Source organism: Hemibagrus wyckioides, linkage group LG27, assembly GCF_019097595.1.
Source record: "Hemibagrus wyckioides isolate EC202008001 linkage group LG27, SWU_Hwy_1.0, whole genome shotgun sequence".
Classification (NCBI taxonomy): Eukaryota; Metazoa; Chordata; class Actinopteri; order Siluriformes; family Bagridae; genus Hemibagrus; species Hemibagrus wyckioides.
Window position 1 is genome coordinate 2,270,718 of NC_080736.1, and position 26,402 is coordinate 2,297,119.

At 40.2% G+C, this 26,402-nt stretch overlaps 1 protein-coding gene across 1 annotated transcript in view; it reads left to right on the forward strand.

Moving 5' to 3' along the window:
- The window catches only part of itfg1 (integrin alpha FG-GAP repeat containing 1), a 129,456-nt gene that overhangs the window by 94,417 nt on the left and 8,637 nt on the right, over positions 1-26,402 (forward strand). The window contains exons 13-17 of the mRNA XM_058381546.1: positions 5,525-5,568; positions 7,349-7,427; positions 18,123-18,247; positions 20,477-20,559; positions 22,289-22,406. Coding sequence (XP_058237529.1) covers positions 5,525-5,568; positions 7,349-7,427; positions 18,123-18,247; positions 20,477-20,559; positions 22,289-22,406 — 449 coding nt within the window. The remainder of the gene's footprint in view (positions 1-5,524; positions 5,569-7,348; positions 7,428-18,122; positions 18,248-20,476; positions 20,560-22,288; positions 22,407-26,402) is intronic.

Sequence of the window (26,402 nt, forward strand, 5' to 3'; positions counted from 1 at the left end):
TATGATACATAATCAGATCTGTCATTTGTGTTTAGTGTGAAACATTAGACATTACTGCCCTGCTGCACAATCCAGTACACAGTGTATAGACTAACCTTTTTACAAACCTGACACGGAAAACAAGCTGCTTCTGGACCGTTTTTGTGCGTTTCGAGTCATTGCTCATAATCAATATGTGTTCTGCAGTTCCACAGAGTTCTTACACACATTCCAGTATTTTTGCACCTACCTGACATTTAATGCACCTGCTTCGAGGATTAAGCAGAGCAAAGAATATAGTGTGAAGTGTGTGACTTGAGACAGGGCCAAAATAAAATACTGGCATGTGGATGTAATAGTTATGAGGATGGTGTGTGTGTGTGTGTGCGCACGCGCACATATACACTGATCAGGCATAACATTATAACCACCTGCCTGATATTGTGTTAGTCCCACTTTTGCGGCCAAAACAGCCCTGATGTGTTCCCCAGGTGGGCGATGTACACGCACCCGGCCATCCACACGATGTAAAAGAAAATGTGATTCATCAGACCTTCTTCCACACCTTCTTCCATTGCTCTGTGGTCCAGTGCTGATGCTCACATGCCCATTGTTGGCTCTTTCAGTGGTGCACAGGGGTCAGCATGGACTGGTCTGCAGCTATGCAGCTCTGTATGCAACAAACTGCAATGCACTGTGTATTCTGACCCCTTTCTATCAGAACCAGCATGATAGCAACTTTTTCAGCAATTTGAGCAACAGTAGCTCGTCTGTTGGATCGGATCACACGGGCCAGCCTTCGCTCCCCACGTGCATCAATGAGCCTCGGCCATCCATGACCCTGTCGCCGGTTCAACACTGTTCCTTCCTTGGACCACTTTTGATAGACACTGACCACTGCAGACCGGGAACACCCCACAAGAGCTGCAGTTTTGGAGATGCTCTGATCCAGTGGTCACAATTTGGCCCTTCATCAAACTCGCTCAAATCCTTACACTTGTCCATTTTTCCTGCTTCTAACATCAACTTTGAGGACAAAATGTTGACTTGCTGCCTAATATATCCCACCCACTAACAGGTGCCATGATGAGGAGATACTCAGTCTTATTCACTTCACCTGGCACTGGTCATAATGTTAAACCTGATCGGTGTATGTTTTCACACAGCAAGTAAGTTCATACAGCTGGGCTATTAAAGAAGAACTGACCTCCTGTAGGACGTGAAGGGTTTATTAAGGGTGTGCCGAAATAAAAACAGTCTGGAAGTGTTCTCCAAATGACAGGTCTATTAAAGTGCAGAGATCTCCCAGATAAATCCATACACACACATCGATTCAGACTTCCTCACCTGTACAAAACAGAAGGGAGAGAAAAACACCTGATTTATGGATGCAGTAGTTAAACAGGCTTCTCTCTGTGTATAAACAGCCACATTTCCACTATTTTACATTCCTTCCGCATCCAGTTCAAGACGGATCTGGCTGAAATCTGTTCATCTTCATTCTTCTGATGGTTGTGTGATTATATTGTTATTATTAATGTCTAAATAAAATCTACAGGTGACACAACACTACTTGTATTGCACAGTATTGCTTTGTATAGCCTCCAGCACACATTTACTGCAGTATTCATTTTACTTTTACTATTTTATTATAATAAACTGAGGAAAAGTATTTGGATATACTAGCTGTGTATACTCACCACCACACGCCTATATATCTATATATTTTATCTATTAGCATGTGTCTAGCATGTGCATAGAAAACAAATGTCACCAGTTGTTTTGAAACTCATTAGTGTGAATGTAGGCAATCATGCTGAGCCATCTTGGATATAAAACATGGCTAAATAGAGATTATATTGATTGCAGCTTGCTTTTGGCCAAACACTGCTATTAACTACAGCAAGCTCTGCTACAGTGCTTCCTGTTGTCCTCTGTTGCAGCAAGTAAAATGGAGCCTGGTTCCTCTGAAGGAAATACTGCTTTAACACTGGATGTTTTGTTGCATTCACTGTCCGTCAGGAGTATAGCAGAGAGGATAAAATCCCTCAATACACAAACATGTACTGTTCTCAGATCAGTGTAAGTTATGGAGTAGAAGCTAATGCACACAACCAGATGATCTCAGGTCAGACTTAACACATCAGATCAGAAGTAAAAGACCTTTTTCCAGCAGTGAGAGAGAGAGTGTGTTTGTGTCGTGACTGATCTGACACACCGTCTCTGACTGTTTGGTTCATTGATGTGGAACAGAACAGCCCGATGTGAAATCTCCAATTTCACAGTCTTCACTCTCGGGCCTCTCCAGATCCAGTGAAGTGTCGATTGTACGCTTTCATCCACATTTTTATCTGAATTTTAAGAAATGTTTTGACGCTTGACTGAAGTCTAAAAGTTGGTATCTGGATGAAGCACTGATGTGATTAAGGATGATGAAGCTGGTTTCTGTTTAGTTTGGGCGTACAGAGTTTGGGACACGGTGCCCTGTTGCCATGGTTGCAGGAAAGGTAGAAAGGGACTGCTGCAAAGCCGGGGTGCCAATACTTTAAACTTGCTGTAGAACATTTTCACTTTTTTTTCCCTGAAATGTAAGTTGTCTGACTGCAGCTTTTCTGTCGCACCTTTATGTTATCTCCTACAGTATGGAGTGAATATACACTATATTGCCAAAAGGGACACCCCTCCAAATCATTAAGTTCAGGGGTTGGACTCGGCCCCTTAGTTCCAGTGAAAGGAACTCTTAATGCTTCAGCTTCATACCAAGACATTTTGGACAATTTCATGCTCTTTGTGGGAACAGTTTGGGGGTGACCCCTTCCTGTTCCAACATGACTGCACACCAGTGACCAAAGCAAGGTCCATGAAGACATGGATGAGTGAGTTTGGTGTGGAGGAACTTTACTGGCCTGTACAGAGTCCTGACCTCAACCCCATAGAACACCTTTGGGATGAATTAGAGTGGAGACTGCGAGCCAGACCTTCTCGTCCAACATCAATGCCTGACCTCACAAATGCGCTTCTAGAGGAATGGTCAAAAATTCCCATAAACACACTCCTAAACCTTGTGGAAAGCCTTCCCAGAAGAGTTGAAGCTGTAATGGCTGTAAAGGGCAGGACAACTCCATATTACATTCATGTGCATGTAAAGGCAGACGTCCCAAAACTTTTGGCAAGATAGTGTATATAAAACCAGACTTTCACAGGACTGGAGCTCACCTTGGTGGTTAGAGCATTAAATAAGCCTTGTCCTGGCCTGCATGGCTAAACACTGTCTTATAGGATACCGGCTCACTGTTTCCAGGTATTCCAGCTTGAAGTGTCATGCATTCAAAAACTGCTGTTCTTCACCATTTAAGTGTTGGTACTAAAGGAAAATAATTAAATTGACGGCAAACCCCTACTCCAAAACAAGCCCAGAATCAATCCTGATTGCACTCTCAAATATCTAGTGTTTTGTTATCATCTGGTTCATACGGTGACGTAAATGTCAACCGAAGGTAACACTTTGAGCGACAAATCTACCGGGCCGTGACGTTGTTACAGACACGTTAGGATGATAAAGAAGAACATCTGAGGAGAAGAGAGATAGAGGAGTGTTTATCAGAGCGCATCCTCATCCACTCAGGCGCGAAGGACGGCCGTCCATCTCTCTCTCTCTCTCTCTCTCTCTCTCTCTCTCTCTCTCTTTTGAACAAACACATCCTCCCCTGTGTCCATCTCAGATGTCGAGATCTTCTGGACATGCTTGGTTGCCTCATGTCTCTTCATTCTTTCACTTCTCCCTGTGAGACCAGGTGATTTAATTGTGAGAATAAAAAGGTGTTTGATGAACATTCTCCAGGGAATCAAACATGGATGACTTCAGAGAGTGAGAAAATGACGACTTTCATCATTTTTTTTTTTAGCTATAAATTTCTGAACATTTTCGTGGTCTTTGATTTCAGTCTTATTCTGGTTCAATGCTTTCATCTCACGCTCCCCATCCTGTATAATTCCTACTTCAATTTCTCTCAACTTTAATGGCAGTGTTGTGCTAATGCTCTACATCTCTCCATCCTGTTTTTATTTATTTAACTATTTTAAATAGTAAATAGAATGTGTGTCTCATTCACAAATGTCTGCTGTGTGTGTATTATAAAAGATAAATGAATACAAACGAACGATTAATTGGTATCATGAACAAATGGATGAAAAATAGTTTTTACGTATTTTAACTAGCTACACTAGCGGCTGACAGCCATACTTCACCCCACCAACATTCAAGCATGAATCCATCTTCAAACCTCTTCAGATACACTATATTTTCCAAAAGTTTTGGTACACCGCTCCAAATCATTGAATTCAGGGGTTGGGCTCGGCCCCTTAGTTCCAGTGAAAGGAACTCTTAATGCTTCAGCTTCATACCAAGACATTTTCATGCTCCCAACTTTGTGGGAACAGTTTGAGGATGACCCCTTCCTGTTCCAACATGACTGCCCAACAGTGCATAAAACAAGGTCCATAAAGACATAGATGAGCGAGTCTGGTGTGGAGGAACTTGACTGTGAGCTAGGCCAAAACTGGGACGTCTGTCTTTACATGCACATGCATGAATATTATCGACAAACTATGGGTTCTCCATCAGAACAGACTTCACCATGATGATGCACATTGATTTTTTTTAATTCAGCATTAGTTCTTGGCAAGATTTCCACTCCATATTAACAGAGTTTATATGTCTTGTTTGAATGTGATGCTAGTTCACTTGGCTGTTACAGCACAATAATGGTTACTGGAATTGTATAAGGCCACTTTATTTTGGCACGGCTGTCGTTTTATCTGAATTAATTTCATTATCTAATAATGTGGAATGCAAACATTGAGGCGAAAGCTGCTGGAAACTTAATGGCTTTCCACAGAATTGTCATAAGAATAATCCTGAAACTTTTATGTGTTAATTTATATTTAATGAAATTCTCTCCTATACGTGTCTATACACACACACACACACACACGTGCACATACACAGACTGATGCGAATTTGATGATTCTAACATGAACATGGAGGTGTAAGGAGCACTCTATTTCGTCGATGCTGTTTGTTGACTGTAATATAAATGTGTTGTGTAATGGAGTGTGTGTTAGCTTCATTAGGTGCAAACTAGCGTAGACATCTCCACCACGTGTACACACTTCTTCATGGCAGTACTGTGGGGGTTAATCTGATTTCCTTTGCTTTTCTCTCAGCATGTTCCTCAACACAGTCAGCAATCATGCTGAGAAGACAGATGAAGAGAAACAATATTAATATTATAACTAAGTAACTAATATTCTCTCTCTCTCTCCCCTCTCTGACTCCATCTCTCTTGCTCTGTTTCTCTCTCTCTTTTTTTCTGTATCACTCTCCATATCTCTGTCCATCCCTCTGTCTGAATCTGTCTCTCTGTATCTATCTCTTTCTGTATCACTCTCCATATCTCTGTCCATCCCTCCGTCTCTCTGTATCTGTCTCTCTCATTCTGCATTTATTTCTCTCTCTCTCTCTCTCTCTCTCTCGTCCCCCCAGTACTCAGCGGGCTGTGCTCTAATGACTGTCCTGACAAAGTGAAGGTAAGCTCACTCTTCCTCTCTCATCTTTTCCTCACATCACTCCGCCTCTGTTTATTTTACTCAGTTCACTGCCCTCTATGATGGTGATGGATGTGATGCAGTTTGTCCCTCTTGCCCTGTTATATTTACTCCTCTATCATCATCAGCCTCTTCTCCATCCATCTCTCTATCAACGCTTCATCTTGCTCTGTCTGTCTGTCTATTTCTTTAGTACTCTATAAACCCTGTCTCACTGCATCTGTCCATCATTTTTATTAGAGTCTTTGTCCTTCTGAGACGGTGAAAAGTTTCTCATGTCCCTAAATGATCGATGATCCACAGCGTAAAAGATTTGTCTAAAGCTCCAGTGTTTTATCTCAACGTGATTACAAACTGTTTTACTGTAACATCGTGTGATGTAGAGATCTAGAGATGTAGAGTCTAAGTTTCTAAGATGATGCAATTGATTTTTGGTTTTTTTGCTTGTTCGATATTTATAAATTACATGTACAATTACAATAAGTTTCATTTTTAAATGGATTTAAACGGTTTAAAGCTTGTTTAAGTCATTAAAATAGGACTATACAGGATATAAGATCGATATCCTGATCAATTGTTGCAGTCTGATATCAATACCCTGATGTTTGCTTTCATTTAAAAACCACAGAGCTTTAAAATGATGATTTTAACTGCAAAAGTTCAAAAGTACTGATAAATGTGTCATGGAAAATATGATGATTAATCTAATGATTATTATCAATCCAATGATCAAGAAAATAATCATTTTTATATGAAACATTTCAATTATTTTCCAAAATTTTATCTTGGTCTTTTCCATTTGTTATAGGATTGGAAAAAAATATTAAATTTATTTCTCTGATAAGTTTTGTTGCAAGAGAGGAAAAACATTTTTATTTTAAAGATTATGTACAAGACTGTAAAGTATTTTAACACATAAATAAAATAAATAATCTACAACAACAAACATGTATCATTAGTTATAACTGCTTTACTGAATTATACACCGATCAACCATAACACTGTGAGCAGTTCCAGGTGAAGTGAATAAGACTGAGTATCTCCTCATCATGGCACCTGTTAGTGGGTGGGATATATTAGGCAGCAAGTCAACATTTTGTCCTCAAATTTGATGTTAGAAGCAGGAATAATTTGGCTAGACCACTGGATCAGAGCATCTCCAAAACTGCAGCTCTTGTGGGGTGTTCCCGGTCTGCAGTGGTCAGTATCTATCAGAAGTGGTCCAAGGAAAGAACAGTGGTGAACCGGAGACAGGCCCGTGTGATCCGATCCAACAGACGAGCTACTGTTGCTCAAACTGCTGAAGAAATTAATGTTGGTTCTGATAGAAAGCTGTCAGAATAAACAGTGCAGGATGGGTCAGGGCTGAGTTAGCAGCAAAATAGGGACCAACACAATGTTAGGCAGGTGGTCATAATGTTATGCCTGATCGGTGTATATTTCCTTATTAAGAATAAAACCGTATATTATTATAATTAAGTTCTTAAAATTTAACACTGCTGTTTTCCTGGCAGTTTGTCAGCAAACTTGCTGGATACATTAAAATATATCGTATATCATAAAATTCAAGAATTCTGAAATAATATTTGTCGTATCGCCCAGCGCTGTGTTAAAGCTGATGATTTTATTTACATTTTTGTTACAACCATCTGCTGCATTTAAATGAGTTTGAAAAGTAATTATCTGATTTGAATAATTTGGTGTCAGATTGATAAGATGGTTGCTAATCATGCGTGTGTGTGTGTGTGTGTGTGTCTTCTAGCCATTCGGTGTGAATCAGCCCGGCCCGTATGTCATGTACACGTCAGTGGACTCTAATGGCTACTTGAAGAACGCCTCTGGTGAGTCACACCTTCACCGCTCAGCTGACTAATCTGTGTTTAGTGGCCATCTTTTTAAACTAGCTTCCGTTAAACATGACCACTTGCCCTCGGGTTGAAATGAAAAACAGCGGAATGGGAAGACTTTGAGTGGAATTGTCTAAGGTGATTAACTGGACTGACTGCTGCTGTAACGAGTGGCAGCATGTTTCCCAATCTTTACACGACTGTGTGTGTGATTGGCTGGAGAATTTTTGATGTTCTTCCTTTTCAGAAATAAAATTAAAAAGCACATGCCTTAGGAGCAGAAGATCATGGCATTATCCTCAAAAAGTCTTTTGAGAAGATATATGGTAACAAAATACAAAATGTTTTAATTACAAAATAAACTAGGAGCATAAAAATGAATTAATACGTACTGACAGTCCTCAGGAGAATATTTACATTTTTTTAATTTAAAAAAAAAAAAGCCTGCTTAAGTCACCAGCTAGTATATTTTTAAAAAATCCACACTTCTACATGAAAGACGTGTTTCTCTGGAAGCCATGTAGACACACATGTTCATGCTGCATTAAAGTTTGAATTCCCAGTGCACAACAAAAACATCTTCCCTGTTTCCAAGCCTTGCAGAAATGCTGTATTTGTTGAACTCCAGCTATGGCAAGATGTTTGGCCACGCTGTGTGGATACACTTTGCTCCCGTCTGTAAACTCTGACCCTCGGGCTGTGGAACCGGCCGACTGATCTTTCTCTCCACGCTTTTGTTCATGCCTGTCTTTTTCTACTTTTTCTGCAGAATGTGCGCTCCCTGAGCTACGGCGCTTCGTTTATCAGCGTGTAGTTTTGTGTGCAAACAGCGTGTACAAATGGGATTTATCCAGTTGTGTTGACGCGTTTTATATTTACACACACTTCTCACTATGCGTATGCAAGAAAAGTGTAATAGCAAGTAAGATGATGATGATGATGTTTGGAAGAGCTTGCAAAATTTTCAAAAGGTTTTCAGCAGATTTGGGCCATGACGTGACGTGTGACATCATCAAAACTCGCATTCAGCCAAAACCACCTTCAGTTCCCGAATAAAAGGGACATTTAAATAGCGATGGGGATTATGCCTTGTTTGAAGATTTGGCTCATGCAGCTTTGTGGAGGAAGGAATGTGTTTTTAGCACCACTGCAAACTCTGTGCTGAGAGAGAGGAGTGGATCAGTCCATTTCATTTGCCCAGTGCAGTTTTAGTTAATCTTTATTCTAGGGCTTTTAGCAATAAGTGCATTTCTGAGAGCAACTGGAGACAGTGCCGGCATTTCCCAACCAAATACGAGAGAATAATGACACGCTACCTTCACAACGCTCACACTGCAATATGTTTCCCAAACTGGCTGAGAGCAAAAAGGAGGAAATATTTTTATGCCATCTGAGAGACTTTTTAATTGTAATTGGGGAAATAAATTGCACACGTTCTCATTAAATCATATTTATCTGTTTGTTTATTAGATAAACTACTCATACGGTGCAAAATAAACCATTTTTGTTTTGCTCAACTTCATGCAACAGTATCTTTACTTCTTTGTCAGTGAAGTTCTCATGTCATGTGACAAAAGCAGCAGCATGAGCAGGATACTGTTCTTTTTAAAGGGAAGTTGTTCAACATATATGACGATTTGAAAATATTTCTTTAAGTAAATGAGCGTGTCCATGTGTAGAAGGACAAAGATTTCAAATGTGTGGGATTTATCAATGATCATTGCGTAGGGCTGTGTGTACGTGTGATAAATACCAATTTCCTGGTGCATATGTGCGGTCCTTATGCACAAATTTTGTACTTGTTTTACACACACTATGATAAATGAGACGCCAGGACTTTTTGTGCCATTTACGCAGTTTACTGTTTCTGCAGTCTGATGTCCTGCAATGAAATTAATCGACCTAAAAAAAACCTCTTTACAGTCGAGAACAGATATAGAGTCTGATCATACAGCGGGGAGAGCAGTCATTTGTTTTGCACGAAGTGATGCAGCATATGTTAAAAAAGACAAATTAATTAAAATGAACTCACCTGCTGTTTTGAATCAGTTGAAACTGGAGCACAGGACAGTCAGGATTCAGTCACCAGAGGAACCAGAGATATGGTTTCCTCTCATCTTTAATACAACTCAGGGGTCAGCCTGGGCACCCTGACTGGTCTGCAGCTATGCAACCCCATACGCAATAAACTGTGATGCACTGTGTATTCTGACCCCTTTCTATCAGAACTTTCTATCAGCATTAACTTCTTCAGCAGTTTGAGCAACAGTAGCTCGTCTGTTGGATCGGATCACACGGTCCAGCCTTCACTCCCCACGTGCATCAATGAGCCTTGACCGCCCATGACCCTGTCTCCGGTTCACCACTGTTCCTTCCTTGGACCACTTTTGACAGATACTGACCACTGCAGACCGGGAACACCCCACAAGAGCTGCAGTTTTGGAGATGCTCTGATCCAGTGGTCTAGCCAAATTATTCCTGCTTCTAACATCAACTTTGAGGACAAAATGTTGACTTCCTGCCTAGTATATCCCACCCACTAACAGGTGCCATGATGAGGAGATACTCAGTCTTATTCACTTCACCTGGAACTGCTCACAATGTTATGGTTTATTGGTGTACATGGCTGAAGCGTGATGTATAAAAGATGTCAAAATGTTTCACTAATCAGTCTGAAAATCAAGATGTATTAGCATATTAGAAATGTAAGCTAACTACTAGCTTCAACCGTTTTCCAGAGACACCAATGTTCTCTGCTATTTCCTTCTGAGATTTATTTTTCTTCATGCCTTTATACACATTTAATGAGATGTTGTGTATGACAGAAAGAAGATGAACCCATGCTATAGGTTTTTCCAAAAAGGACAAGTAGGAAGTAACTGCAAGTAGGATCGAAGGTTCTAAGTGGGTTACTGAAATATGAGGAATCATTCAGAGAGAATCAATTTGTTACTTTAGAGCATCATACCTAATTTGCAAGATGCTTCAGAAAATCTCAGTACATGCCATAACTGCTGAAAGCACAGTTCCATGTTGAGTTTATACACAGAAAATGAAAAAGGCCGGTCAGATTGGCTCTCGCTGGTGTGAACACGGGGTTAGTTTATGTTGCTAGTTTTAAATGTAATGTTGGGAATCGTGATGATTTGCTGCTGTTGTATATCACTATTCCAGTATGGTGTCTGTCATAGATTTCTGCTATAGAAAAGTTTGATGTTCAGACACAAAATCAAGACCCAGAACGTCAACATAATAGAACAGACTCTGTATAATTAGCTAGCACAGGTTGTCTGTTCACAAAAGTGTTTTTAGAGCGGTGTACAGAGAGCAGCCTCAGTTTTACAGTGTTTTAAATCTTTAAAGAACAAAAGAAGAGAGAAGTGTCAGATGAAGTCTGCGCTTAAATGTCAGAAGGCGAATCTGCTTTTGACTCTACAAACCTGTGAAGTTTTTTTCTTAAGCTTATAAATGGCCTCGACCCGTTAAAAAGTGTGTGTTTGTGCATGTGTGTGTTTAGGTGAGTGTGCGGTGCAGGATTACTCAGAGATAAATGATCGTCAGGGTACCAGGATGGGAATTATTTTCAGATAAGTGGAGATAATAGATGTGAGGAGAGCTTCTGCTGGGGCACGCTGCATCTTTTTAAAAAGAGATGAATTATGAAACGCTATTAAAGTCGTCGCCGAGTCCTCACTTGCCTCTAGGAGCCTTTGAGCAATGTACACTTCTTTTAGGGAGCAAATGGACCGTCTGTGAACTTTACTCTTTCTCTCTCTCTCTCTCTCTCTCTCTTTTTTGTTAGTTCTTGCTGACTTGGAGCTTAATCTAATGAGCAACACTGAGATTTTTTTAGTAGAAATGTAGATATTTTTAATGTCTCTACACTGGGTGCTTATATAATCCCCTGTTCACTGACACAGTCATGGAGTTTCCTAATACACAGCAAAAAATATTTACAAATGTACCGGACGCTACTTATAAAAATAAAAACACTGTTATTTATAGTCCTTTTATACACTGTTATTAACCATGTCTTAACTAATGTCTAACTAATTAACTAATGTCAGCCATAACATTGTGAACAGTTCCAGGTGAAGTGAATAAGACTGAGTATCTCCTCATCATGGCACCTGTTAGTGGGTGGGATATATTAGGCAGCAAGTCAACATTTTGTCCTCAAAGTTGATGTTAGAAGCAGGAAAAATGGACAAGTGTAAGGATTTGAGCGAGTTTGACCAAAAGGGCCAAATTGTGATGGCTAGACCACTGGATCAGAGCATCTCCAAAACTGCAGCTCTTGTGGGGTGTTCCCGGTCTGCAGTGGTCAGTATCTATCAAAAGTGGTCCAAGGAAGGAACAGTGGTGAACCAGCGACAGGGTCATTTGTGGCCAAGGTTCATTGATGCACGTGGGGAGAGAAGGCTGGCCCGTGCTCATAATGTTATGCCTGGTCAGTGTATTTAATGAGAGCTTCTATGGTTTTAGGTCATGAGAAAAGGTTTAAACACTGACCCCACCCCAATCCTAAACTTAAACTTAACTGTTGTAGCATTTTGTACAATTTGCAAATGTAAATCAAATATTTGTAAATAACATCATCACCTTGATCAAATGACTCCACCCACAAGCCAACGATGTCATTAGTTCTTATATTGTGGTGCTGGAACCTGAGAAAAACTGCACTTTTCTTTTTCTCTTAGTGTGTCCTACTTCCTTAAGCTTCCTTTGTGTTGTGGAAAAATGATATGATGTCCATCTACAAAGACAGAGAGGAAGACAGGGCACAAGAAACAGAATGTGCTTCACCGTTACAAAGCAGATGCTGTAACCTCCCGTGTCTTTGGTGTTGTCAGCTTGAGCTCTGGTGGGATTTCTCACTGTCATCTTGTCACACGACTCTTTCTCATGCTGCATAGTGCTGAAATTTGCAATACCTCATGGTGCAGGTGCAAACATTATAAAGCCCTTCACAGTTACATTTCAATGATGCCACTAGTCTTAAAATGTTGGAAAAACTAGCCATGCACAGCCTACTGCGGGTAAATATAGTTACCCGTCAATCACACCGAGCTGATGATAGCGACGGCTCGGATGAAAGAATTTGCTGGTCATCATACTCTGTGCGATTCATATGGGATTTAGCATCTAATTTAAACACAGGTACCCTGTCAGTTTTTAAAACTGTGCCTAAATACAGTCTAAACCCAGCTTAGCTAACATTAGGTGTAAAACACCAACTAGTACCAACACTTAACTTAAATGCAGATAACATAAAAATAGGATTGGTTTGTGAAAAATGTTCTATTTATTTTAGCAAAAATTTTAGTGAAGGTAAATAGAAACAATCCTTTCCTGCCTTAGACACACAGATGGACAGAGAGATGGACAGCCAGTTCCTAATCCAGGGGATGTCTGAAATAGGCTTATATAAATATTATATATTTTAGTTAGAGATATGGGTGCTCCCAGGCTCTTTAGTGCAGTTACACAGGTTATGAAAAGTGAAAGTAGAATCATAAGAGTAAACATCTGAAAACCTGCACTGACTGACACGGCTTTAGCCTATGATGTAAAAAGCAAGTTGTTTATTGTATGAATGCATTGACGGCCATTTCACGTTCCATTCAGCAGGACGGTGTTTGGAGGCAATGTTTTTATCTTCCCAAGGTTTTTCCCCTCACTCTCCTGCAGGCTCTGCTGCTCACCATGGCCTCGATAAAAGCAAATCGATTTTCCTCTGCCCTCCTCCACATATTGTTACTGCTCAATTTAAAATAGAGATGGTATCACGGGCAGTCCCAGGAATCTGCCTGCTTATAATTTCACTCTCTATACAGCTATCATTTTTAATGTTTTAAAAACTTGCTGAAATCTAAAACGATGCTTATATGACTAGGTTCTCTAGTCTACTAGATGCTGCATCTGATTTGCATAAATCGATCCTTTTGGAATCATATTTGCATTCTCTATTATTTGGGGTGGGGCTATGCATAATATCACTAGACATGCTGGACCATACGTGACATGAGTGTCTCTGTCATGAATTTTCTTGCTGCAGATTTTCATTTCACTTAATGATATGTAGACTAGCTAATTTAGCTAGTGATGAAGAGATGGTGGTTGTCATAGTAACATTATGTAGTAACAAATTTGGCTGCTGTTGAAAAAATTGTGAGAAAATACAAAAAATCCATGTAAATAGAAACACTGACACTGAAATCATAATTGTGACTAGTAAGCTTTTTTACTAGCAGCTAACTAGCTAGATTAGCTAATGTTAATGGCTATTAGGCTATTAGGGACGGCCGGGGTGTTTCCAAACTGTATATTTATGTACATTCACAGATTTATTTAAGAAAGTAAAGCTGTAAAGCTCTTCCTAGACCATGGGGCATTAACAAAAGCCATTAAGCGATTTATTACTGAATTTTATAGAAGGTTTAAAGGGACTTTAATTGACTCTAGTAATCAACCTAATGCAGTCTAATACAAACATAATAAAAAGCTAGCTAATTAAATGTCATATAAACGTGACTGCATCTCACGTTGGATTTTTTGGTGTATTATTATAAGCGTGTTGTGTGTGTGTGTGTGTGTGTGTGTGTGTGTGTGTATGGACCTGGAGGCCGATGCTACACTGAGGGGAAACCCCACACCGGGAAACGGTTATGGTTTTGTAATAAGCGCTACGGATGTGATGTGAAATGGAGGTTATTCTTTTTATATTTATTTTTTTTCCTTTCCAAAACCCTGCTGTGTTCAATCAAATATACCAGAGCCCTCCTACCTATCAGTCTATGAACAGCGTTTCAGCTTACCGCTGCGAGTATTCAGCTACGATAAAGTGCGCTCTTTCAGGGGCGCGTATTCAGTCATAAAATAGTGACAATAACCGTAACATGATGGAGACCGCGCAGTCCTGCCAATGGTTCAGTTTTCTACCTGATTATGACTTTGTGCCAAATGTCTATAACCGTTTTATGTTATTGTTGTTGTTTTTCATTTGCACCAAGCGTGGATGAAACCTCTAACTCATGTTACCTGTAATTTATTGCCCCTCCCCTTTTCTGTTTACTTCATTCCCCATATCTTCAGATGGCTTGTACATTACTTGGATCTTGGATAGTACGTATTGGCCTGTTTTCCTTGTATTGCCTCAGTATTGTACCGCATGCATAATAAATAAGGGTGTTTCGTGTCAATGAGTTGTACATGACAGTGAATAGGGGAGTGGGTATGCAAATGACATGTAAATTAAACCGATTCATCAAAATATATTTGTGCTGAAGATTTATAAAATTAGAAATGTCATATTTAGTGTAGTGTCAGCTCAGAGTGGACTACAGTGTGGCTAAATTAACGTGAAAGCAGCATTGATGGAGCTGTGCATGATGTGTGTGTGTGTGTGGCAGTTTTGTGTCCTCCATCAAAATCATGTAGTGCGTCGCGTTATCAAATCAAAGCCCTACTCTTTATGAGGGCTCTTATCGTAAGAGGTTTTGTGTGTGTGTCTGTGTCTCTGTGTGTGTGTGTGTGTGTGTCTGTGTGTGTGTGAAGAAAGAGAGAGCGAAGACAGAGAAACAGAGAGAGTGAAAGACAATGACAATGATAATGGCTTCTGTCGGAAATATTCGTCTCACTAATATATCCAGAAAAACTCTCAATGCTTCTTCACCAAGACGACAGGAAGCTCATATGAGGTCCTTTATTATATTCCTTATTATACTCCATTAGTGTGTATATGCGCGCACACACACACACACACACACAAAGGCAGACTATAGCTTTAGGATCACATCCTTAGGAAGCAGTCCCAGAGGGTGTGTTTGTTAAAGTCTCCCTGAACATGGCATCTTAAACCATACCAAGTTCGGAATAATAGACTGTCTAAGACGGTGTGAGAAGTTTGGTGTGAGGCTGTAAAATATTACCACTGAAGCCAAGAGTTAAACCTAATAAGATGCACTGTGCCTACATGCACCAGAAGGCAAAATATTTCTTCTCTGGTTAATGAGTTTAAGGATTCTTAAAGAGCTTTAGGGCCAGGTGAAGACGTAGAATTAAATAACTACAGAAATTATTGTCAATGCAAGGTTCTCAGGAATATAGAAAATACTGTGTGTGTGTGTGTGTGTGTCCACAGCTGGTATGGCTGTTTGGTTTGTGCCTGGCTTGCTAAGCTCAATCATTTCGTGTCCAGGGACGGATGATTTGAAGCCAATGCTCAAACTTGGACGCTAAAACACCCTGACCTGTGTGTGTGGTGAAGACAGCTCCACTGATATTTTTCACTTTGAGGGTTGTGTTCAGTGTGATTTCTTATTTGGACGATAGTTTCATGTACATTATATTTACATTTCTGGCATTTGTCAGACGTCCTTATCCAGAGCGACTTACATTTTTATCTCAACTAAGCAATCGAGCATTAAGGGCCTTGCTCAGGGGCCCAGCAGTGGCAGCTTGGTGGACCTTGGATTCAAACTCACAACCTTCTGGTCAGTAGTCCAACACCGTAACCACTAAGCTACCCCCCCCCAATTCAGCCACTAAATATAACTGTGCCTCCAGGGGCAGTGCACATCACCTGGATACCTGGACAGTGTTAACAAAAAAAGAGCTAGTGGGCACCACAGTGTTCTGTAGCACTTTCCCAAAAAATATAAAAAATAAATAAACACATACATACACTCACCAAGTACAAGAACAGATGAGAAGTCTATCACCAGCTTTGGGGGACAGGATACCTGCAGCTCTGACTCTAGACACAACCTGTTATCTCCATAAGGTGTACATGTGGTCCAGCCTGTACGTGGGGAGAAGAGAAGGTAAAAATGGCTGTGATACAGCGCTGTTTATTGCAAATACTGTGTCATATGTCACTGGAAGGCTTCAATAGGCAAGAAGGTATCCCAGTGATTCTCACCATACCTGCCTGTTAGATGGGATGAAACTGAATCTGTGTATCTGTTTAATTGTTTGTATTTTTGTCATGACTATTTGAATTGATACTGTTTAATGAGGTGGATTTCTACTGATTTTACAGTTATTTAGTGTAATGGAGGTGAATCAGCTGTCACAATATTACATCACCACAGGAGCTTCTCTCTCACTCATGTATTATCATGGAAATCAGCTTCACACTGCTAATTGTTTTTCTCTTTAATTCTGTCATTAAACTGCTGCTGCCTGTTTGCTCAGATGCAAGAGTTATAGAATGACCTTATTCCAGCTGCTAAAACACACACACACAAACACACACCCACACACACAGTTCCAGGTATCATATTCATAAGTCTGTCTGTCTGATGTACATTATATACCTTTTTGTTCTTTCCAAATAGCTTCTAAAATATTTACATGGTAAAATAATAAATAAGTATTTTTAAAAAAATTATAAAATAAAGAATTTGTTTTGGTTTTGTGCACTAAAAGACCTGGCTCTTTATCACCTGGATTAAGAGCGTGCCTGAGTCCCTATGGCATAATTACATAGACAAACCCCTCCTCAAATTATAGTGCAGAGAGGAGTTTTGTGCTTTTTGCTGCTTTAGCTGTGACTTCATGCTGAACCTGTTGTAAATGGTGTGTGGGTGTGATTGGGAGCAATTAGAGAGGCTTTTGTTGGGCTGTGGGACGTTTTCTCTTATTACACTCACACTCTCAGCTTAGCTACACACTCCTGCTTGCTTCATTTTCCACCCTCAATGTTCTCCGTCTTCTTTTGTACAAACTCCTTTCATATTTTCATGCTTTTTTTTAATCCATGTTTGTCTTGGGAACAGTTCTACACCGCTTGCCTTGTTGAAAATGTCAGGATCTACAAATACTTGCTAGCTAGCTTGTTACATAGCAGTTAATTACCTTGCATTTGGGCTTGCATTGATTTACATTGATGTTTCTTCATATTTATTTAACAGTAGCTAAACCTGTCAAAATACACTATATTGCTAAAAGTTTTGGGACACGCCTCCAAATCACTGAGTTCAGGTGTTGTTTTTCAGGGGTTGGACTCGGCCCCTTAGTTCCAGTGAAAGGAACTCTTAATGCTACAGCATACTAAGACATTTTGGACAATTTTGTGCTTTCATTCTTTATGGACCTTGCTTTGGTCACTGGTGTGCAGTCATGTTGGAACAGGAAGGGGTCATCCCCAAACTGTTCCCACAAAGTTGGGAGCATGAAATTGTCCAAAATGATTTGGAGGGGTGTCCCAAAACATCTGGCAATATAGTGTATAAGATTACTAGAAAAAACATCATTTGTTCATCAATACCAAAAACATTAGCAATCTTACCTAGCTACCTTAGCACACATTCTGTGCAGAAAAATTGTAGGGTTCCACATTAATGTCTTCCAATAAGAAACGTGATTCTCCCAAAGCTGTGAGTCTTATTTATTGACACCATGTGTAGTCCCACCCCTAAATAGATCAGTTTCGTAAAAGTACTAAAAAGTCACAAATCTATATCATCAGGATATTTATCTAAGCAGAATTTATCATGAATTTAGTACACAGATGGTGGTCTGCTCTTGGTTGTGAAGATGCCCCAGGCTTTGTCAGTGTGTGTTAAGCTGGGAAAATAGCCAACTTGTATACTGACAAGCCTACTGAATTCTACTGGTAATTTTCTCTCTCTCTCTCTCTCTCTCTCTCTCTCTCTCTCTCTCTCTCTTTCTCTCTTTTTGCAGCGGGTCAACTGAGTCAGTCAGCACATCTCTCTCTCCAGCTTCCCTACACCGTCCTGGGCCTCGGCCGAAGTGCCAACTTCCTGGACCACCTTTTTGTTGGCATTCCCCGCCCCCCTGGGGTCAAGGTACACACACGTTTATTTTTTAATTCTGTTTCCTTTGTAGCTCTGCTCAACGTTTTGGTGGAAACCCAGCTCGGGTTATGGAAAGCAGAGGTCATGCGCTCACAGTAATCTGTTCTCTCTTGACCGGTTTAATTCACCCTCTGCCCTACTCTCAGCAAGAGAGACAGTCCAGCACTTCAACTTTCATCTGACCTGCTGACATTCTGTTCCATCCTCTCTCTCCACTCCTTTCTCTTTCTTTTTTTCACCACTTGCTTCTTCATCTCGCTCTCGTTTGTTCTCACTTATCTTTTAATTTATTCTTTTGTGTGCCCCTCTTTCTTTCCTTACATTAATTTTTTTCCATCTTGTTTTCTCTCAACCTTTCATCTCTTCTGCTCTAACCTCCTTGAATACTCACCCTGTCTTATCTTTTTATTTACCCTTCTCCCCTCTTCCTGTGTATCCATTTTCTTTTCCAGACTCTCCTCTTCTTCCATCTATTTTTCCCTCTTCTTCCTTCCAGCCTCATCTCTTTTCTCCTTCTTTTCATCACAACCCCCTACTTTAGTCTTTTTCTGTCCTTCCACTGAGCTCATGCTCATCATCTTTCGTTCCTGCCCTGCTCTCCTCTGCTGTCAGTTTTCCTGTTTCTCATCTCTTTTATCACTTTTCCTTCTATTTTTCTCTTATATGCCCCTTCCTGTTTCTTCTTTTCTCGTTTTCTTTCGCCTCCTTGTCTTCTTGACATCTCAGCTTATTTCTTTGCCTCTCTTGTCTTCATGCATTCTTCATCTCACCTCTTCCCCTCCTCATCTTCTCAGTCATGTCTCATTTCATATCCCTGAATTCTTGCCTTCTCCTCGATCTTCTATCCTTCTCATTTTCTTCGATTCTTTTCCATCCGCCATTTTTTCCCTTCTCTTCTTGCCTCTTTTGTTCCTTTCTTTCTATCTCTCCTCAAGCTTGACTCGTTGTGCAACACTTCACATCCACTCCATTTCCCTAAAATAGCATCCTAACTGCACACTCTTGTTAAAGTGTGTAAGAAAACAGAGTCATAACGTGTTATTGTTATAGATGCAGCGTTGGAAACGAAACCGTTTCCCTCTGGAGGAATTGCAGAGAACAATAGAAAGATGAGTGTAGTGTTGGAGTTAATTGCTGAGCGAGTGTCTTTAGAGGCAATGAAATCGCTGTAATTGATTGAGCTGCTGTGTGTTGTACATTACAGCTCATAAAAATTTATGCTAATTTTTGACGAGCTGTTGCAGGTGTACAGCAAAGCGGTATCAGGGGCCTGACTCCGCCCTCTCAACACAACATCTTCAGTATATAGAGATGTTTGTTTTTTTTTAACTTTTAATTAGCTTGTAATCATATAATTGAGCTCACTGGCAGGGTTATGTTAGGATGTTGCGGTTATGGGGCGATGAAGAGATTACAGTAGAAACAGCAGGGATCTGGGAGGACACTGGATTTATCATTTTACAGCAAAGTTACATCAAGACAATATGGTTACAGGAGGATTACGTGAGGATGACCAGGTTGCTTTAGGACAGCGGGGTTATCATAGCACTGAAAAAGATACAGTAGAAAGGTGGGATTAAGGTAGAATGAACGGATGAAAGATAATAGAACAACAATGTTATAGTAGCGTTACAGCAGGAGGGCGGGGTTACGATAAGAAGACGGGGTTATGGGAGGACTCTGGGATTACTGAAGACAGGTGGGATTACTGTAGGAAGGCAGAGTTATGGTAGGAAGCAGAGATTATGGTAGACAGGTGGTGGATATAGTAGGACAGCAGGGTTATGGCAGAATGACAGGACAGAACCATAAGACAGATGGAGATATGGCAGACCATTGGGAGATATGGTAGAATTGCAGAAAAACAGCAGGACTTCACGGTTATGTCAGAATGAGCGTTTCTAGGACAGGAGGGGATAGAACTGCAGGAATACTGTAGAATTGTGGGGTTATTGTGAAACGATGGTGGGGTTAAATTTCAATGCATAGAGATAAAGTACAACTACAGGGTTACAGTGGGGTTGCAGGGTTTTGGTTGAAATTTAAGGTTATGGTAGGGCAACTATGTTACAGTACAAGAATGGAATTATGTCACATTAGGAAGGCAGTGTTACAGTTGTACGACTGGCCTGCAATTTTTGAGTTAGTGTAGTGTAGCTAATATATGATGATATTTTCTCTTCTGTCCCTCTCTCTTCTATTCTCTCTGTATCTTTGCAGGACATGAGGAAACAGGAGTGGACTGCCATTATCCCCAACTCACAGCTCATAGTCATTCCTTATCCAAACAGTGACCCTCGCAGGTACACACACACAAACGCACACTCCTTGTATCCTAAATTTTAACAAAGGTCTACATTCATTGTTGTTAATGTTAATTAAAGTTAATTAAATAGAGCTAGGATCAAATGTTATCAATATTTGATGTTGCTGATGGAGTGTGCAACAGTTTTTCAGAGTGGAATTATAAACAGTCTCTAGCTGTCTTTATCCCTATTCCCCCATCCGTTCTCTATCTATCTATCTTTTTCTCTCTCTTTCCCCTCTCTCTCTTTCTGTTTGCACCGGGTACAGATGGAATGCAGGAAAAGCTTTCTAGCATCTTGCCAGCTCTTTCCTTTTCATTAATTAAACAGTGAAACTGGTGGCTCTGTCAGGTGTAGTAGTTGTAAATAGTTTGAAAGAGACTGAGAGTGAGCCAGACGGCATGGCCTCTGAGGCACACAGGGAGACGCCATCTTCACCGGCATGGCATCAAGCGTGTAACAGCGAGAGGTGTGCTGAGAAATGTGCTGTTGGCTGTGGGGCAGCAGGTCAGGAATGCGAACATCTACTTGGACTAACAGGAAGCCTGTTCAAAAACTGATTTAAAGTGAAATATTGATAAAATGAGAGAGAGATCAAATGTTCTTGCATTCCTTAAAAATTAAGTCATGATGAAGGAGTTGGCCTGCTTCGGGAAGTTTGCCAGGACAATTAAAACGATTCCACTTGGCTGCAAGAACGGCACAGTAAAACAGCTAGTATCTTCTGGCAGGTCTTTATGTTCTTAAACAGTCAAGATAAGATGCTGAATGTAAATATTAAGTGCAAACATGGGGACAGCAATTAGACAGTATTGGCTATGAACTGAAATGTTTTGAGTGTAGGGACACTGAAAGTTGTCTAGCTATCCACACAGAGCTGTGTAGCCAAGACGCTCATGGGACAGTCAGTGGGAGAGCCCTGGGGAGCTGGAGCCTGACATAAACAAATACAAGGTCAGTGACATAGTGAAGCCAGACAGTTACAGCAACACTGATGAAAAAACTGTACCCAACACGATGCCAAAGCAGATGTTATCGCATTTAACAACCCTAACATCTGTGCTAAACCTGCCGCTTCTGAAGACGTTAACGTTAATGCTAGTAGCAACCCTGGCATTGATGTCTGCTCTGAAGATGTCCCAGAACCTATGAAACAGCAGCAGGAGAAAAAAGCAAGATTGAGAAACTCTGCCTCTGAGTTGAAATACACTGGTAGAACAGCTGGTAATAAGAACATGAAAAAGATGAACATGAACTAAATACTGTTGTTAATTGTGAAGTGAACATCGTATCACAGAATGAAGTGTAGCACAGGTGCTACAGCCAGAGAACACATCAGACCCATGAAGAAGAACAAGATCAGCTCAGATAAACCAAGGTACTCAGAAACACCTCACCGACAGGCTGATGACCTGTACACTGGACAACAGATTAACAGGCACAACGTTATAAGAAATGGACATCAGAAAGTTCTCTCCATTGTGCAGAAGGGTCTGACTGAGAAAATGGAGAGCTACTGTATGAAAAACTCTTTATACTGGTTATGAGTTTCATATGGAAAAGAAATTGGATTAGAAGTCAAAGGGGTCTTGGGTTCGAGTAGGCGGGAGTAGTGGGGGCTGAAGAGCTTTTAAAGTATTATTTAGTTTTTAAGTATGTAAATATGCAAAACTGATGTATTAAAGGCTTATTAAAAGTAAATTTCTCTCTTTCTCTCCCCCCACAGCTGGAGTGCTAAACTCTATCTGACTCCAAGTAACATTGTGTTGCTGACGGCTGTGGCACTGATCGGAGTGTGTGTTTTTATCTTGATAATCATCGGAGTGCTGCACTGGCAGGAGAAGGTCAGAGCTCTTTGCACACACACACACACACACACACACACACACACACACACACACACCTAAACTAGGCTCCAGAGAGGCATTTGTAAAGGAGAAATGATACAGGTGTGAAATGTATGCTAAGGTACATGCTGTGTGTGTGTGTGTGTGTGTGTGTGTGCATGTACGTGTGTGTGTAGGCTGAACAGATGGGTCAGAATGAGCAGATGGGTGTATGTGTCCCTGACATCATTCCTTCACCTCCCCCAACACGTGCACGCACACACAAGCATGCATGCTGACACACACAAACACACACACACAGAAAAGAATGGCATACCATTAAAACAACTAACAATCTAATGCTTTCATCTAATCAAATCTGCTGGTTATTACCACCAGAACAGAACTGTCTCTCTCTGTGTGTGTGTGTGTGTGTGTGTGTGTGTGCGTGCGTGTGTAATTTGCATCCTCAAATTTTTATCAATTTGCAGTTCAGGAAGAGTTTTTTCACTACACTAAGCAGAGAGGACAATGACACACAACACACAGAGAAGCCATGATTAGTATCATCAATGAAACAGAGTGAAAACATTCTCCTTAACAGGAATTTTCAAAACGACGCTGCAAAAAAATGAAATAAAAGAAAATAACATCTGCTAAAAAATATTTGCAATGAAAATTGTTTGCTTTTTGCGTGTATGCAGAATAGATAATAAACTCATACATGCCCAGGGGATGACCGCGTCTTCAATAAAAAATCATTGTGGCCTGTTCATTAGGATAAAACAGCAAAAATAATCAGTGGGGAAATAAGTCCAGTTTGGATACAAGCCATTTTCTGAATAAAACTAAGTGTGTCTTTGTTGGCAGTGATGCTAAAAAGGAAGAATCACTCTTGAGGCTAACAATTAAACCAATTCAAATTAAATTACATTTATTTATGTATTCTTCAAGCTGCAACGGGTACAAAAAGTAAATAACAAACAAATGTAATTACATTAATGAGCATACTAACAGAGCTCGTATCATTTAGGCTGCAAAAAGCATCGAAAACGCACTGGAAATAAGAAGGACTCATTAGCCAGGGATGAAAGTTTGACAAAGTGTATGCTATTATGAAAACAACCATGCATCAGCCAGTCAAAAATGGTCTGGGGTGAAGCATGTCACAAGTTAGGGAATTTTCCAGTAGTTTTATGGTTATAATGCTACAATAAATGTGATTCTAATCAATATCAAGATGTCCTTGTGATTGGACATTTAACAAGCATGGACTTATCAGTGTTAAGAGATATGAAAAGTTGAGTCACAAAGATAGACTCAAAAGTCATATAAGATATGATAGAAGATAACTCATACGCCAATCACGCATAGCATTGTGAGCAGTGAGAGGTGAAGTGAATAAGACTGAGTATCTCCTCATCATGGCACCTGTTAGTGGGTGGGATATATCAGGCAGCAAGTCAACATTCTGTCCTCAAAGTTGATGTTAGAAGCAGGAAAAATGGACAAGTGTAAGGATTTGAGCGAGTTTGATGAAGGGCCAAATTGTGATGGATAGACCACTGGATCAGAGCATCTCCAAAACTGCAGCTCTTGTGGGGTGTTCCCGGTCTGCAGTGGTCAGTATCTATCAAAAGTGGTGACCTGGAGACAGGGTCATGGGCGGTCAAGGCTCATTGATGCATGTGGGCGAGAGAAGGCTGGCCCGTGTGATCCGATCCAACAGACGAGCTACTGTTGCTCAGATTGCTGAAGAAGTTAATGCTGGTTCTGATAGAAAGGGGTCAGAATACACAGTGCGGGACGGGTCAGCAAAAGGGGAACCAACACAATATTAGGCAGTTGGTCACAATGTTATGCCTGATCAGTGTATACCTAGCATATGTTACAATATTTTTAACCAAGTTATGACTCAACACACTTTAATTGACAACAGATTCAATACAATTCAATTCAGCACTGATCTGATTCAGGACAAATCCAACATGAGTCAGCTTTGTTAAATTTAACTAACAAAAAATTCTTCAAGATGGAGGAGGTTCTGCTTTGTGGATTCTAGGTAAAATGACAAGCTGCTGATTTTGTTTTTTTTTTTTTTAATTTGTCTTTAATTTGTTAAATTCAAGAGAGTGAAAAAGAGAGTCTGGTGAGGAAATGTCTGTGTCTAGTTATATGCTTTGCCAATGTTCTGTAGAATTAAACGTTCAGTTTTGTTCTTGCATGTACAAACAACCTGCATCGAACACCAGCATGTTTTTTTTAACTATTTACTTTTTTGATTCAAATCAGATCATTGTTTATAAATCGGTGCAGCCATATTGCACACTTTGACAGATATTCCAACTGAAATACAGTTACATTTCTGGCATTTGGCAGACACCCTTATCCAGAGCGACTTACATTTTTAACTGAGCAATTGATGGTTAAGGGCCTTGCTCAGGGGCCCAGCCGTGGCAGATTGGTGGATTTGGGATTCGGACTCACAATTTTCCACGTCCACTATGCTACCATATCCATGAAATAGTTTTTCTGTGTACCACTAATGCATTACACTTAGATTTTCATATGATGTGTCTTCACACAGATAATCAGATAAAATTCAGATCATGTGTACATGAAAAATAAAGATCGTTGGTGTAATTAGTTTATGGCGGTTTGCCTGCTAAAAAAACAAAACAATGCTGAAGATAAGAGTGGAAACTTTTGCTTTCCATCCACCCACAGTTTCAGTCTGGCACAAATAACACGCACCAGAACTTGTTAAATCAAGCTCTTGCCAGGAGCGTTTGGAAGAGGATTGAAAACATATCTATTTTGCAAAGACTTCAGTGCAGAATGGTGCTGTTTTATTCGGTTGTCTTGCAGTTTTGTAACTGATAGCACAGCAAAAGATGCAGCAAACTCTGCAGTTATTTGCTTATATTTTTAACAGATCATGACTAATTCATGAACACCCAAATTATAAACACGCCCTTTGCAACCTAACATCCTGCCATGGGGAACTAACCTAATATCTCTTAACATTAACTAACTTAGCTAGCTGACTAGTTAAATAGCTCATGTTTGCCATCGTTTTTGATCTTAAGGGTTTTTTGTATGTTGACAGACACTTTTTAGGCAAAGAGACTTTAACATAAGTAAGACAGAGTCCAGAACAAGCACAGAGGCCTTAAAGGCGGAACTGAGATACAAGTGCTGCCAGAGGGAATGCCTCAAGCCCTTTCCTCAGTGCTCACTGAAGGCCTGAGGATATTTCCAAACTAAAAATTACAGACATGTACAGCATTCCTTTGTATTTTAATTGTATATCTTGGAATAATCACGCTTGTTGTAGTAAAACTGTATAATAATGACATATGAGTGTGCCATTTTGATTTCTAATAGTTTCAGTGGAATTTAGCTTTCACTTCAGTTCTCCTAAAAAGTTGAATGCAGCAGTGAGTTAATCCTGTAGTTTGTCCAGTTTTCTCACTTCTTCATCTGTACACAAAGCTTCCAAAGCTTCAAATTGCATGCTAATACTGCTCTAAATGCTGTCAAGCCGTCACTCAATGGGTCGATTTTCTGCTGTAACTCAGTGTTGTATTGCTGCATTGCATTCTGGGACTCTGAATCTGAATCGTTCTTTTTGTGCTAGAATTACCATTAATATGATGTTAACTCTGAATGAATAATTTGACTGATTAGTCTCTGCATATAACAATTCTTTACATATCTGTGCTATGGACATGTAGGGTGACTAGACAGAAGGTGGAGGAGATCTTGAATAGCTACAAATACTACTAGATTTAAGAGCAAAACCTTCAGCTGTCTGCCAGTAAGCTGAAGATTAAAAGGAATTTCACCAACACAACAATGACCCAAAGCTTATACCCAAATGAACAAAGGAATGGCTTAACCAAAAAAAGATCAATGTGTTTGAATGCGGTAGCCAGAGCCCAGACCTGAATCCAACTAAATAATCTGTGGGGTGACCTTAACGGAGCTGTGCACAGGAGATGCACAGAGTGG